At 37.1% G+C, this 16,552-nt stretch overlaps 1 protein-coding gene across 7 annotated transcripts in view; it reads right to left on the bottom strand.

Moving 5' to 3' along the window:
- Positions 1 to 16,552, bottom strand: part of TMCC1 (transmembrane and coiled-coil domain family 1) — a 152,184-nt gene that overhangs the window by 76,668 nt on the left and 58,964 nt on the right. The window contains exon 1 of one of the 7 annotated variants that reach the window (XM_070433576.1): positions 11,546 to 11,761. The exons of the other annotated variants lie outside the window; for them this stretch is intronic. Within the exon in view, the coding sequence (XP_070289677.1) occupies positions 11,546 to 11,584 (39 nt within the window). The 5' untranslated portion in view covers positions 11,585 to 11,761. Of the gene's footprint in view, positions 1 to 11,545; positions 11,762 to 16,552 lie in introns of those variants that run through there. 7 annotated transcript variants of the gene reach the window in all.

The following is a 16,552-nucleotide window of genomic DNA, read 5'->3' as shown; positions in this document are numbered from 1 at the left end:
AGAGCAGGGCCAACCAGGGGTTTGGGGAGCTCCCCCCTATCAGGCACAGAGCAGGGCCGATCAGGGGGTTGGGGCGCCTTCCCCTTCATGAACAGAGCAGGGCGGAGAGGGAGGTTGTGGCCCTGCCCCCTGTCACACACAGAGCCGCAGGGCAATCAGGGGGTTTAGGCGCTGCCCCCAGGGCCAGGAGGCCTTGTGGCTCCGCTGATCCCAGTGCAAGGAGGCCTCACTGCTCCACTGATCCCGGTGCTGGGAGGCCTCGAGGCTCCACTTGACACAGGGGCAGTGAGGCCTTGCTGCTCCACTGATCCCAGGCCGGGAGGCCTCGTGGCTCTGCTGATCCCGGTGCTGGGAGGCATATTACCCTTTTACTATATAGGATAGAGGCCTGGTGCACGGGTGGGGGCCGGCTGGTTTGCCCTGAAGGGTGTCCTGGATCAGGGTGGGGGTCACCTCTGGGATGCCTGGCCAGCCTGGGTGAGGGGATGATGGCTGTTTGCAGCTGGTCACACCCCCTTCAGGGTGGGGGTCCCCACTGGGGTGCCTGGCCAGCCTGGATGAGAGGATGATGTCTGTTTGCAGCTGGTCACACCCCCTTCAGGGTGGGGTTCCCCACTGGGGTGCCTGGCCAGTCTGGGTGAGGGGCTGAGGGCCGTTTTCAGGCTGGCGGATGACTGAAGCTCCTCCCAACCTCTCCTTTTTTTCTTTTTTTTTATTCTGGGATTTATTTACCTTCTATGGCTGTCACTGGAGCTGAGAGCCGGCTTTAGCTCAGACCTCGGCTGCTGAAAGCAGGTTCCTGGGCTTTGTTTACCTTCTGTACTTGAAACTTTGTTGTGACTCCAGCTCTGAGATACCGGCTGACTGAAAGCAGGTTTCTGGGGTTTCGTTTAGCTTCTATATTTGCAACATAGTTTCTTAGAGAGCAAGCTCAGAGCCCAGCAGCAGCAGGCGGGGAACCTTGGCTTCTTCCATCACTGGAGCAAGCAAGCCTCCTGTTCACTTCAGTGCCTGGCTGCCGGCCGCCATCTTGGTTGGCAGTTAATTTGCATAAGGATATGCTGATTAGCCGATGGGAAGGGTGTCGGGGTTATGGTCAATTTGCATGTTTCTCTTTTATTAGATAGGACACTCTAAAATGTCTTGAAGTCCCCATGGTTAGGTGTTATTTGTATACAGTGATCAACAACATCACCTCATAAGACTCAAAACTCAAATATGTAACCATTCACCACTGAATACTGAATAGACTGGGTCAGATTTTCAACTGTGTCCAAAGAGAATCTGTTAAATGAGACCCTAGTTTGCTGTCTCAACATATACACACACATACACTGCACCAAAAAGAGAACAGGGCATTTGCATCATTTCAATATCTATCTTCAAATGATTAGAAGACAGGGAAAGAATGTTAGACAAGTATGTTAAGACTCTGAAGCTAAAATTCCATATAGTAAGAAGTAATATTAAACAACCCAAACACATTATCTAGAAGCGTGTTTCCTAAATTTACCCATCTGTTCATCCACAGAAGTTAAAGCATTTAGTTTGGCAACCCCATTACCTTGTTGAATTTTACCATAGAAAATATAAACTAACTTTTAGATTAGATTTTGAAAGGATGCTCATATTAGAACTCCCTAAATGTGATATTAAATGTTACATGCCTCGCCCTCTCAACAAACTCATATCTGGTGATCTAGACCCTTTCCTAGAATGCTTTCCTCATGTCTTCCATCTAAATCAATGATTTGCGAAGTAATAGAGTTCCTCCAGAAATATACATCAGACTGAGGGATTTTTAAAGTCACCTCCCAAATGATTACTACCTTGAGCCTAAGTCACATTCTTTTTTTAAAAAACAACAACAACCCTTTTTGAAAAATATGTTTTTTTATTGATTTCAGAAAGGAAGGGAGAGGAGGAGGAGAGAAAGAGAAACATTAATGATGAGAGAGAAACATTGATCAGCTGCCTCCTGCACGTCCCCTATAGGAACTCGAGCCCACAACCCAGGCATGTGCCCTGACCAGGAATTGAACCTGACCTCCTGGTTCAATGGTTGATGTTCTACCACTGAACCACACCAACCAGGCCTAAGTCACATTCTTGAGGTATACTGGGAAGGAAAAATTGAGAACCACTGATCCAAATCCTTTAGATCCAACTAAAATCCCACTTCCTCTACAATGCTTTTCAAACCCATTTCAGGTTCAAAGGAGGAATTAATGACTTCTTCAAAATGTGATTATTAATTTTATAAAAATTAAAAGCTTAGAAGTGCTTTTTTGTGTAAGAAAAAGGACTTGAGTTCCAGTATATTATCACATGAAGAAAAATGTATGCATAACATAAATTTCCATTGAGAGGAATGTGTTTTCATAAAGAAATTTCAAATTTTCTCTTGAAAAGAAGGAGGTAGAAGAAATGTACATCTTCTCAGTGCCTGGACTCTAATATGTAAGTATATGACTCACTAAGTCCACTTGCTATTCTCAAATTAGAATGATCAGTACTGGCTAGAAACTAAACTCCAAGCCTGTCTATTAAACTCATGAGTTTGTTTATTTACTTTTGCTAAGAACAACTGTATTAAATAAGATCCCTCCTGATATAAAAAAAAATGGATGTTTTCTCTGGTGTTTTCTATCTAGTCATTTTTCTTAGAACTTTAACCTGGCCCGCACATAACAGATCATAACATAATTTTACATTCCAAAGGGGTACTAGTGATACCATTGTAATTAGCTAGTTAGTAATAATAGAAAAGAAGCAAAGAGAAGGCCAGACATTATAGGCATGTCATTTGGGCAGCTTCACCAGGAAACTGCAGCTTTGCACTCCCCAGGGAACCACTGGCTATTCATTGCAAAACACTGAGGGCAGAGGACTGGACAAAAAAGGAATAGATGTATGCCCAGATAAATTTGGGGTGACATAGAGAAGGCACTTGCCTATCAATCACACTTGGGAACATTGGCCAGAATGGGTGTGGCCACTGCAAGCACTTAAAAACTTGGGAATACATGATTTCCTAAACAAAGGAGCTGGTTCCCTTTCTTGGTGTACCTGGCTTTGACTCTTGTTGCTCATGTGGCTCTTGACTCTTGGCTCTCTTGCATTCACTCATATGGCCAATGGCCATGGGACCCCACATGCAATGGATGAATGGACTGTACCGGGAAACACAAAATAAGCTAGTCTGATGCTAAACTAAACCTGGCTGCAACATGGAAAGGAAACTCTGGACACTGACTCTGATTTTAGCTCTGCTAAAGTCGAACTACACTTCTTCTATGACTGGGCAAAAGAAAATGACACTTTGAAAAGTCAGGTATTTAATTCCTCGAAAATAAAGTTTTCTACTATATCTCATCCTCCTGGGGGAGTCTCAGAAAATTCCTTTTCTTGGGATATCGTAAAAAAAAAAAAATCCACCCCCATTAGCAACAGGGAGAGATGAGGCCCTCTATCCTCCATTAATACTAGATTAACACCCTTCAAATGTGGAGATAGCTTCACAGAGATCCAAATTACTTATCCAAAGACACCTATCCAGCCATGGTTTACTCAATTTCAGTAACAAACATCTTTGAGATAAATTTTATTAAATGAAAAGGAAAGCTATGAAATGTTCGTTATATGTGCTACCTGTGGATTTTAATTTTAGATACCACTGACTTTAAGATGGATTCTTTTTAAAACACTAAACTTCCAGTAAAGACAAAGTGATTTGCTTCTTACAAAACATTTAATGGAACAGACTGAGATTTAATGAAGATTTTCTGTGCTACCACAAGTTCCATCTGCATTGTTTTATTCTTATTCAACATGTTTTGCAAGATTCTGTCACAGGTTCATGTACATAGGGGAGGTTAAATCCTAAATAACCCAGGGTATCCTAGAGACCAAATTCTTTTCATTTTCTTACGTAAGCCAAAATGATTAAGAATGAATCAGATCCGACTGGTGTGGCTCAGCGGTTTAGCACCCACCCAGGAACCAAGAGGTCGCTGATTCAATTCCCAATAGGGGCACATGCCCAGGATGTGAACTTGATCCCCAGTAGGGGCCATGCAAGAGGCAGCCAACCAATGATGTTCCTCTCTCATCGATGTTTCTCTTTTCTCTTTCTTTTTCTTTCTTTCTTTCTTTCTTTCTTTCTTTCTTTCTTTCTTTCTTTCTTCCTCTCTCTCTCTCTCTCTTCCTCTCTGAATTCAATAAAAACATTTTTTAAAAAAGAATGAATCAGAATATTTAATAGTAGTATTACATACAGCTTCATATGTAGATATAACAAGTAAAATGTATTCTGTTCCTGCTTTTATACACCATTAACCAAAATGTGCTCTCAGAGTAGTAGTGTTAACTTGTTCCAAAAAGGTTCATTCAAAGAATTTATAAAGAATTAGTAATTCTATACTACAAACTTATGTGTTACACACAAAGGTTATCTTCAATCTGTGAATAACATGGATGGTTGGGAGAAAATACCAAGCCCAGAAGAATATCATCTTTCAATCATTAATCTTTAAGTAATATTGGTGATGGTTTTCATTGAAGAATAATGAGCCTAAACCTCCACCTCCCAACCAGGTCTTTCAGATCCTCTTTCCAGAGGCAATCTATGTTACCTATCCAAAGATAGCCTATGTATGTGTGTGTTTCATAGTATATTTTAAAAACAATCACTTATTTTCAAAAATATGTATAGAATGATCTAATAATGAAAATACCATCACTTTAAATTAATATAGTGCCTTATCGTTTTCAAAGCATTTTCAAGTATATAAACTCATTGACCTTCTAAACTAACAACCCTTGATAAATATATTCTAACTTTAAAAAAAATCACCTAATTGATTTATTTAATAAAATCAACTCTCTCAAGAAAATGCTACTCAAATCAACACCAAATAATAGTTGAGTACTTAAAAAACCAACACACTTCCAAGGAAATTTAACTATCTTCTCTCAGTACCATATTCCACTCTCAGACCTATAGTCAGTAACTTATTTTTTTAAATTTAAACTCATATCAATATTGCAAAAATATTTCAGTTATAATACACACATTTCTAAGTTAGTTTTCTCTACTTTAACCTGTTATTGTTAATATATGTTAATAGGAAAGCCATTCTCTACTCCTTACCTATTCCTACCACATCTACAATATATGTTGATCTTACTAAGGATCTCATTTCATATAAAAGAAGAGCATCAGTCTTCCTATTTTGGTTATATAATACATCAGAATGATCTTATAATACTTATGACACCACTACCTAATTTAAGCCTCCTAAAAGTGGGTTAGTGATTAACAGAAAGATGTAAAATTGCTAGCAAAATATAAATATAAAACATTATATTTCCAAGTATGAAGCTAACCAATATCTGAAGTAACTTTGAGAAAAGTAATTAAATAAAAACAGCATTAGAAAAGAGATGGTGGCCTGGCCGGTGTTGCTCAGTGGTTGTTGAGCTTCAATCCATGAACCAGGAGGTCATGGTTCAATTCTGGGTTAGGGCACATGTGCGGGTTTCGGGCCCGATCCCCAGTAGGGGAGTATGCAAGAGGCAGCAGATGAATGATTTTCTCATTACTGATGTTTCTATCTTTCTCCCTCTTCTTTCCTCTCTCTGAAATCAATAAGAATATTCTTTTTAAAAGAGATGGTATATACATTTTTATTATTTTAAAAGTATCCATCCAATACTTTTTTGAGCTAATTATATATAATACTAGTGGCCTGGTGCATAAAATTTCATGCACTGGTGGTAGTGGTGGGGGGGGTCCCTCAGCCCGGCCTGTAAGCTCACAGTTGCCCCTCGCTCCTTACCACCCTCCTGCAGTGAAGGCGGGAGAGGCTCTCACCACCGCTGCTGTGCTCACCAGCCGTGAGCCTGGCTTCTGGCTGAGCGGTGCTCCCCCTGTGGGAGTGCACAGACCACCAAGGAGCAGCTCTTGCATTGAGCATCTGCCCCCTGGTGGTCAGTGTGCATCATAGCGACCAGTTGTTCCACTGTTTGGTCGATTTGTATATTAGGGTTTTATTATATAGGATTACTTCCCTATACTCATACAGTACTTATGATTAAAAGAATTAAAAATACTTTTTAAAAATTGTGGTAAAATATACATACTATTTTAGCCATCAAAATACTTTTTAAAACCCTAATTAATTTGCATACGATAGAAATGAGATCCTTATTCCTTTTACTAATATGAATACAGTGTGGGGTAAAAGTAGGTTTACAGTTGTGAGTACATGAAACACAATTTTTAAAAAAAGAAAACAGTTTATTCTTGTAATACTTATTATTTATTAATAATTACTTATTACTTTATTGTATTATTTTCCAGATGAACAATTATAAACCTACTTTTGCTACAGTTTGTATATTCATGGAAATATTAAGCCAGTTATGTATATTACCTCAGATCATAAACCCAAAAGAAATCAGGTAGACGTGAAGATTACCCTAGCTCAGTGATGGCAAACCTATGACACGTGTGACAACTCATTTTTTTGGTTGATTTTTCTTTGTTAAATGGCATTTAAATATATAAAATAAATATTAAAAATGTAAGTCTTTATTTTACTATGGTTGCAAATATCAAAAAATTTCTATATGTGACACAGCACCAGAGTTAAGTTAGGGTTTTTCAAAATGCTGACACGCCAAGCTCAAAAGGTTCGCCATCACTGCCTATCAGGGGTGGGCAAACTTTTTGACTTGAGGGCCACAATGGGTTCTTAAACTGGACCGGAGGGCCGGAACAAAAGCATGGATGGAGTGTTTGTGTGAACTAATATAAATTCAAAGTAAACATCATTACATAAAAGGGTACGGTCTTTTTTTTTTTTAGTTTTATTCATTTCGCCCGGAGGCCGTAGCTTGCCCACGGCTGGAGCTGGTTTGGCTCCGTGGATAGAGCGTTGGCCTGCGGACTGAAAGGTCCCAGGGTCAATTCTGGTCAAGGGTGCATGCCTGGGTTGCAGGCTCGATTTCCTGTAGGGGGCGTGCAGGAGGCAGCCGATCAATGATTCGCTCTCTTATCACTGATACTTCTATTTCTCTCTCTCCCTTCCTCTCTGAAATCAATAAAGATTTTTTAAAAAAAATCAGGTAGAAATTCAAAGGAAATTACTACTTTTGGAAAATAGCAATTTATATTAAGAATTCAAATTATTATTTAAAAAATTTTTTAAATGGAAAAAAAAGAATTCAAATTATTTTATTTTTGAGTGTGTGTGTGTTTTTTTTAACAATGAAGACTTCTCTAAATCTTAAGTTTCTTAAACTGATACCAAACTGATACCAAATAACAGGATACTATCAAATATAGAAAGGGCAAGAATAACATTTTTAAACAAAAATATTTTCAAGTGTTCTACAAGTGTGGATTAAATTATTTCAATAAATCAATAGCAGAAGGGGGGGGCGGACCCACAATTCCTATTTCTTGGCCATTAATCTCTTCACAAGCCAATTCAAGATATACAAGTATGATTTTTATCTTGTATGTTTTTTTTCACCATATGAAAAATTTTAATATAGCAAAACTGAGTAGGGAAAGAAAATGTGGGATGACTGAAAAAGAATAATCACTGATTTGCTGTTATTTTAATTATTTTTTATATAGAAAATGAATTCTGATGGTTATACCTGTCCTAAAGAAAGTAAGCCTCCCAAGAAAATACGAAAATAAATGTGAACCCCAAACTGAGAAAATTATTCAATCCATATCTGGAAAATTAAAGTTCAAGCTATTTTTTTAGAAAAAACTATATAGCATTTATCTTTCATTTTAGAAAGGTCAGAAAATATATGATTACACTTTCTTACATATGCATAAATAAACAATGGGAGCATAAACAAGAAACTGATTACCTATAAACTAGCTGAAAAGGTATGGTTGGAAGCAAGCTTTCACAGTTATGTCATTTAAAATTTTTGAACTATGGAAATGATTGTCATTCAACAGTAAAATAAAAGGATGTAATATTTTAATGAAATAATCACTCTTAAAAACAATTTTTTCAAAGCCTCCTCAGTTTTTATTAGACCTTCTAAAAAACTGAAGTTCCTGGAAAAGAAAAAAATTTTTCTGATTTTCTCTTACCCATTTTAAAAACTAGTGAGTAAAGACACAACTTTCTAAATGTCTAACTTATCTCTTTGTGAATGTCTAATTTTGATCTCTTAAAAATTATTACAGAAACTCAAGAGTAAATTTTTCTCCATAGAGTATTTTAAAAGGCAGTACAGTTTAAAATTTCATATAAGTGCATGTAGTTAAGCTTCAACTAAATTTAATATGGTTTTATGAAATCAATTATCAAATCGATGTTTCTCTGCCCAAAGAAAACAACTTGAATTGTGGGAAACGAGTTTGACTGAAAAAATTTTAATCTTATCAGGTACTAACTTCAACTCTCTGGGAAAAGGCTACTCTAAGGAAGTTACCCAAGTTACTTACTACATTTGTTTTCTATAAGTATGGATAAACATATAGAGCAGTACCAGAGAATGATTAATATACAAGAAGTTTATGGAGGCAACTGGTGTGGAGAAACAAAATGGGTTTGGAGTTAAACGTAAGTTTGAACCTGACTCTATACCTCCTGCTGATCTTGGACAAAAAACTTAATTCTTCTGAACCTGTTTCTTTAATGACAGAATGAAGCTTATAACCATCTAACTTGAAGAATCATTAGGAGAATTAAGTAAAATGAAAGAAAAAAAAAACACTGTCAGGTTTCTGACTATATTGGCTGGCTCGTGCAGAGGATTTAGGACAGGAAGAAAAAGCTTTCTTTAAGTGAGTATTTTTTAAGTCACATGTGAGGAAACAATAAAGGAAGAAAATAATTTTAAATGACAAGGAAAAGAGAAAGCTTTTCTGGAGTCAGATAACTGGGATCTATTCAAAGAGAATAACTACCCATCTCTCTAAAAATAAAAAGTTTTACTTCATTTATTTCTTAATTTACTTCCTCCTTTTTACTTATTTCAGATGTGAACATCCATTAGCCTAGAAGAGCGATTTTCAACCTTTTTCATCTGATGGCACACATAAACTAATTCGTAAAGTTCTGTGACACACCAAAAAATATATTTTTTGCCAATCTGACAAAAAAAATAGGTACAATTTTTATTAATTCACATCAGACGGCTATTGTTGTGCTGGCTATTGTCATTTTTTCATTCGACATCTAAGGGAAAAGAGGTCAGTGCCCCTGACTAAACAGTCAAGTATTGCATATTTTAAAAATTCTTGCAACACACTGGTTGAAAATCACTGGCCTAGAAGAATCACTAGACTATTCTAGAGAAGATATCCAGTGTAAGTAAACATGACTATCAAATTTAAGATAAAAAGTATCTAAGTTAGATACTACATTTAAAATCACTGGAAACATTTATAAATATTTTCTTTCAGAAAACTTCCAATAAAATTAAAAAATGACTACATGAGTACTTCTTTTTGTAAAAACAGGCCATTGCTTTTTTAAATACGAGATCATCTTAAGACCACCCTATACTTGCGGAAAATTATTTCTTATTGGCAAAAATACTTGTTACTAAAGTTGGATTCATATGAAATTGCCATTGTTCAACTGTTATGACCTACAAAAAACTCATTTCACTGTGAGTGTTCAATGTGTGTCAGAAATACCATACACTGGGTATAACAGGTCCTGTTTTCAGGTAACATGGATTTAGTTGAAAAGACAGGATAGGGGCACAGTGCATTCACTGCAATTAAGTAAATTTATTGGCATAACTATTCCGTTTCTCCTTCATATTTCATTGCCATACAGACTGAAACAATTAAGAATATTATCTTCTTCAATTCATTACTGAACATATACTATGTCTAAGGGCATTTGATAGAAAACAAATTTCCTTAGATTTGGTCCTGACCATCCAGTATCAAACCCAGAAACTACCTTTAAATGGAGGAGAGGAGATGCTATAACAAGATAGTAAAAAGAGGCTACCTGCCTTTGAGACCTTTTATTTCTTCATATTATAGAGATGTGCTCCTAATTCCCCCAAAAATGTCTTTTCTAAAAAATCACAGTAATATAGAGTATAAAGTGAAAGAGTAGTTAAAGTTCAAAAAATAATTAGGAGATAAATATTGTTAGTAAAATACCTAGAATGCAGTTACTTTCTAATCAGAAAATTATCACCTGGCTCTCAACTATTTCAGACATACTTGTGCAGTAATGTCACTACCCTGAAATCTACACATCGGCTTTTTATATGTACTACATATTGGAAAATACATGAATTAGAGGTTGTTAAAGAGAAGCAAAAATCATTATTTTTATTGTTTAGAAGAAATTTGGGGTATTTCTACCCTCTTCCTTCCCCACCTGTAAAGGAGAGAATAAAAGAAGGGAAATTTATTTTATTACACCTAAGAAGTCCCTGCTAGGCTTGGAGATCCAAGAAGCAAGATGCAATTTGACATGGGGATGGAGGGGCAAGAGCTTTGTTCATTTTTGCTTGAATGCACACATTCTACACTGAGGTAACTTGTGAGGAATTAAAGGTTTTCCCTTAAATAACAACACATTTCAGGATTTAACAATTCTGACTAACAACAAAGGAAGTGAAGAATTCCTACTGATTTTACTATTTGTTTAAGCTTCTGTCTGTAGAAAATGAACTGTGACACAATTTAACCACCAACTGCTACATTTTTAAAATAGAGCTTTTAAAGAACAAAATTGTTTTTGAAATAAATTTCAATTCTCAGCACACCTCTTTCCAAACTAGTTTCTTAACTTGCTAAAAAGAGAGCTCAATGACTGAGTCAAGAGATGGCTGGGCACTGCCAGGGCTGATTCATTAAGTCAGCAAACCCTCTTCAAAAAGGGCTTCATTTTTTTAAATTTTATTTTACGTTTGATTTTCTTAGATTAAAAGAACACCCTCTTCCCAAAGTTGCACACAGGAAATCTGTTTTTCAAACAGAACTCTGTAATTTTTGATTTCTGAGTTTCTGGTTACTGCTTTTCACACACTCCTTCATTAAGTATGCAAGTTTCTTAACACAAATACTCATTTTAACATTTTCAAGTGCATCTTGAACGATTTTATGGTAGTTCTCCCCAGCTCAATACTAAATTTTGTATGAAAACACTGATTCCACAGATCAATAAGGTTGTCTCATCTTGGTCAACAAGCTACTAAGATTAACTGCTAATTGAATAAGTACTTTTTACCCGCTATTCACTTTTTCACATATACCCTCTGGAAATTGTATCTGAGAAGGAAACTACAACTTCGTCCATATTCAAAGATGACAGCTCTAGTATTAGGGGAACACAATCTGAGGTTGCCAGTGCAGTCAGCCTTAAACCTTTGTGTCTGTCAGAGGAAAGAACAAAAGGCAGCGCTTCCTCCCCGATCCTCTCCTTAGCATTGGAGGATGGCAGGCTTGACAGAACAGTCCTAGAGAAAAAGGAAGCCATGCCGAAACTACTGAGAGTTTCCCCTTAAACACATACACAAAGCTACCCACCTTGGATAGCTGCCTCCTGAGGCTAAAACGCTGGACCATTGTCACCCTGAGCAATCTTCAGACAAAGCAATTCACGAAGGGATGAGTTTTTTAAAAAACAGCTTCTGGGAAAAGTCGGTAGCAAAACATTTTGAAGGCTGTCATAGTAAGTCCAAAGAATTTCCTTGGGAGTCTTAGCAAAGTTGGAACCACTTCATTGTTCTATGGGGAGACACTGCAAACCCTCTGTCAGACAGGACGGGCGGACCGAGGCAGGGAGGGGCAGAATCCTGGAGTGACTGCGCCCAGTGCCAAGCTCTGCTAGCACTTCCTGTGAGTCAGCCGTGAGAGGTCTAGACAGAAGGACCACCCTTCTTCTCTTTCTACCAAACCATTACCCCAGATGTCGCTGTGGTGCCACCTGAGACTCCGGGACCTGATGTTCTGGAGGAGGAGTGCTGCACGGGGCTCAGAAAGCTTCTGCCTCTAGTAGAAGACTGGCAACTGCAACAATTCCTCCTACTTTAAGTTCTTCCAGTAGAAGGGGAGGGGACCCCCTTGCAAAGATCAATACCCCTTCTCAACCTTTAACTCAGGTGAATAGGAGGACATGGCAAGAGTCGCCCCCACTCCTCTTCCCCCCGCCCCGCCCCCCTCCCCCAGCTCTGCTCAGAGAAGGAAACTCCTCCCAGCTGAGCTCGGCAGCTGTTCAGCTTTGTCTATGGTAATTGGCCAACCCATTCCTCTTATTCACAGGGAAGGGTCCTGCCCAGGGAAGGAATGTCAGGTGCAGAGACATACTCCCAGGGTGACTTCAACTTCATTAGGAAGTTCAACATATTAAAGCTGCCCTCTCTCATAAGAACAATATAATTTTTTAAAAATCTACACAAAAGAAACACCTGAATGAATTAATGCAGGTAAAGAAGTATGAAAACTGGCAATTTTGAGGGCAGTTCCAAAGATAAAAAAATTATTTTGCTATGATTTGCCACTCTTCCTATCTATTTGATTTTGCTTCCAGACAACCAATGTAAGGATAAAGGTTCATTTAACAAAACTTTTCACTCTACATGCTCCTCTTTGAATTGTTCATTACTTCTGAACGAATTTAATAACTTATCAGGGCAGAACAGGTTGGCGTTTATTAATTTTTCCCTGCTCCAGTGACTCTCAATTCACTGTAAGCATGATTACATCTTATGCTGCATACAGCCTTTGGTAGAATGAACCTACTATGTGCAGTTGCAGTGTTAGGCATTCCACATCTGTTATTCCATTTATTTCTCAAACAATCCTGTGAAATATCTATCAATATCCCAACTGTTCAGATAAGTAAAGTAAGAATCTTCTCTCTAAAACCTCAATATTATTATGAGTAAACCACAATGTTACTGAAAAAAATTTCCAGGCAAGTGAAAAAGGAATTGGAAAGAATAAAAAAAGATCTTTATGCTATACTTATTCTCAACTATGATCATATCACACACTACCAGTTTCCACTTATCACCAAACATGATGTACAATTTTTAAAAATTCACCTACAATATGACACATGTATTTCACACTGCCTTAAGAAGATAGAAAAAGATGTATCAAAGATATACAGAAAGACATAAATATGAGGTGTTTCTGATACAGAATCCTAGATCACTGCTGATTTTTTCTAATTACACTCCCCCCAAAATGAATGAGGAAGGTAAAAGGAATTAGAAAAAAAAATGTCTGAAGTCTACAGATCCAGTACACATTAAATATCAATCATGAACTAAACGGGGTATAAATCCTCAAAGTTCCAGATACACAAAGAAAGACTTATGGATTAAAAGAATGGTGTATTCATTCTAGAATGAACATACACATTTTTTGCATATTAAAATAAAGATAAAACTCCTATAATTGCTTAAATGATACAAAACCTGTAAAAGCCATAGCTGGTTTGGCTCAGTGGATAGAGCATCTGCCTGTGTACTAAAGGGTCTCCAGGTTTGATTCTGGTCAAGGCACATACCTAGGTTGTGGGCTCAATCCCCAGTAGGGGGTGTGCAGGAGGCAGCCAATCAATGATTCTCTCTCATTGATGTTTATATCTCTCTCTTCCTCTCCCTTCCTCTCTGAAATCAATAAACATATATATATTTTTAAAAACAACGGTTAAAAATCATTTGATAAAAAACTGAAAAGATCCTCTTTTTCCCATTTTGTGGAGTACGGGCAGCTTTCTGGATAAAAATCGTAGACCAAGATCAAAGGTTTCAAAGGAATAGCAGAAAGGATATAAATGCTTAACCTAGAGAAAAATCAACAATTTTGCAATCATTCTTTAGGCTGTTGACTGAAAATCCACATCATATTCTTATACTCTATGTGGAGGAGGCAAACAGGAACTGTTCATGGGGTTTTTTAGTCCTTCTTGGATCATGCACTCTTTGTGAATCTGTTAAAAGTTATGGACTCAGTCACTGGAGTGACATACATGAAATGCATGAACAGTCATATACAGTATTTTCTATATCATTCCAAATGATACATGGATTCCCCTAAAACTCATCCATAGACATCATATTAAAAACCTTGTTCTAGTCATGACTACGGAAGAGCTGAATATCAATCCCTAAATGGTCTTGTCTTCTGCTTTCCACTCTAGGTAATAGTTCTTAGTAAAACTAGGAAACAACAACAACAAAAACCTGTCTCCATGTTCGCCCCAACCCCAATACATTTTCTTTACTTGTATATAAAATAATAATCTACTTCCAAAGCCACAAATTTATTTATGAAGTGGTCTTTTAAGTGTTTTAGTTTTTCTTCATTGTGTAGGAAAAAAAAAAGCAAAGAGATAACATTTTTATCTTTCTATATAGTTTCCTGCACATTTGTTTGTTTCACAAAACTAGGCCTATACTGTTTTCTGGTTTATCACTAAAAAAACAGATCACAAGTACCTTGGATGAATACTTATAAAATTTAAACAATCATCCCAATTTAGCTGGTTTCTATACACAAAACTCCCTTTGTTCTAGCTTCATTCTTAAAACTCTCTATTAAAATTCTCTATAAATGCATTTAAAAAATAAGTTGACATGAACAGTTTTGTAATTTTTAAAAATCCTCACCCGAGGATATGTTTTCATTGATGAGAGCAAGAGGGAGGGAGAAAGGGAGGGAGGGAGGGAGGAGGAGTGGAGGGAGAGAGAGAGAGAGAGAGAGAAACATCAATCAGTTGCTTTCCGTACTCACTCTGACTGAACCCTGGAAACCTAGGTATGTGCCCTTAATGGGAATCGAACCTGCAACCCTTTGATGTATGGGACAATGTTCCAACCAACTAAACGGACTGGCCAGGGCTAAAGTTTTGTATTATGAAATATCATGTACTATGAATTACATTTTTGCAAAGAAGGAAAATAAATCATAGAGTTGGAATTAGAGTCGGGACTAGGACTCAAATACCCAGATTTCACTACTGCTGAAAACCAATTCCAGCATGTCATAATTTCAAGAGTTTCATCAAAAGGTTGAGTCCCACATGTAGTCACCTGTTGGGAATGGCTGAAGGCATTTCCCCAAACCTGAATAGGAAACTGATAGTGGCTGCCAGACAGCTAAAAGGCATCTTAATCTACATGTTATTGCCTCCTACTGGCCAAACACCTGAACAGCCTTAGGCTAATTCCCCAATTCTGACAATGTTTCTGTATACCCTTTGAAGTGGATATTTCTGCCTTGCCTCAGGACAAGTTGTGTTAATAAAAAGCATGGGGCCCTGGGGACGAAGAGAACCTAAAACTTTAGACTTAAGATCTTGGATCTTAGCTCCTTTAGCTAAGCTCCTCTGACCCCCAATGCCTTTCAAAATTATATTTGATCTCTGGACTCTTTATTAGTCTCTGGATTCCTATAACATCTACACACGGCCTTCTCCAGGTTCCTGAACCCTTCTTGATGGTGGGACAAGAGCACCAACACACTACATTGCTTTTTCTATTACATTACGCTTCTTTCTATTTTTTAAATTATCAAAGAACACTAACTACTTAAAATACTCATGTAGTAAATTTTTTCTGTAAATTGAATAATGATTCCATTTTTAAAACTTGAAATTTTACACTGTAAGTTATGAATGAGTTTCCCTATAGCCTGGCAAACCTGAGATAGTAATATGCTTATAGTTCCTCCCTTATATCTTTGGTATCCAGTCTTGTAACAGTTACATAAAATAAATCTTATTGTTCAAACATCCCTGTGGCTTTTAACCAGTTTCCTATGATAACCCAGTAGAAATAACTGCAATGCCAGCTACCAGTCAATCAACAAAACCATAAGCTCTTTACCTTTAATAGGCTTTCATTATGCAACACCACGTCACTTCAGAAAGCCCCCTCTCATTTATGCTAAACAAGCATTTTCGACACCAGACACTCAATATGGAATGAAACATTCCCTTTACTTAAGGATGTCATAATCTAGTACAGAAACAGAAAACTTAAACAATTGTCATAATGTGGCAAGTGCTATTATAGCAGTGATAATATAATGTGGCAACCGCTATAATAGCATAGACAATAATGGCATGAAGGAGGGAGTGATGAACTTTCTGTGGGACAAGAAGTCTTATAGCTGGAGTCTTTAAGGTTGAATAAGAATTCTGTAAACAAACAAAAAAAAGAGGGGGAGAGCATTCCATGCAGTGGAAAAAAAAACACAAACTAGAGAGAGAGGTGTGAATCAAGTGGTAAGTAAAATTTAGTTTTTTCATACTAGACATGTCATACGACTAGAATGTTCAGAATATTATTTTGTTTGTGGAATAGGAATGTAGATTATAACAAAATTCATTTATTCCACTTTTGCTAAATTGCACCTGTCAACTATTTTTCTATAAACTATCCAAAGGGGAATAGCCCACTATTTATAAATAATAATGTGATAGGTTCTCACTTCACAGAAGTTTTGATTCTTTTTTAAAAATATATTTTTATTGATTTCAGAGAGGAAGGGAAAAGGAAAGAGAATTAGAAATATCAA

The sequence above is a fragment of the Myotis yumanensis genome, unplaced genomic scaffold (assembly GCF_028538775.1).
Source record: "Myotis yumanensis isolate MYYU_CA2020_CCGP unplaced genomic scaffold, mMyoYum1.0.hap1 SCAF_14, whole genome shotgun sequence".
NCBI classification, from domain to species: domain Eukaryota; kingdom Metazoa; phylum Chordata; class Mammalia; order Chiroptera; family Vespertilionidae; genus Myotis; species Myotis yumanensis.
The sequence above is the reverse complement of the archived record's forward strand: the minus strand, read 5'-3'. Positions and strand labels throughout refer to the sequence as shown.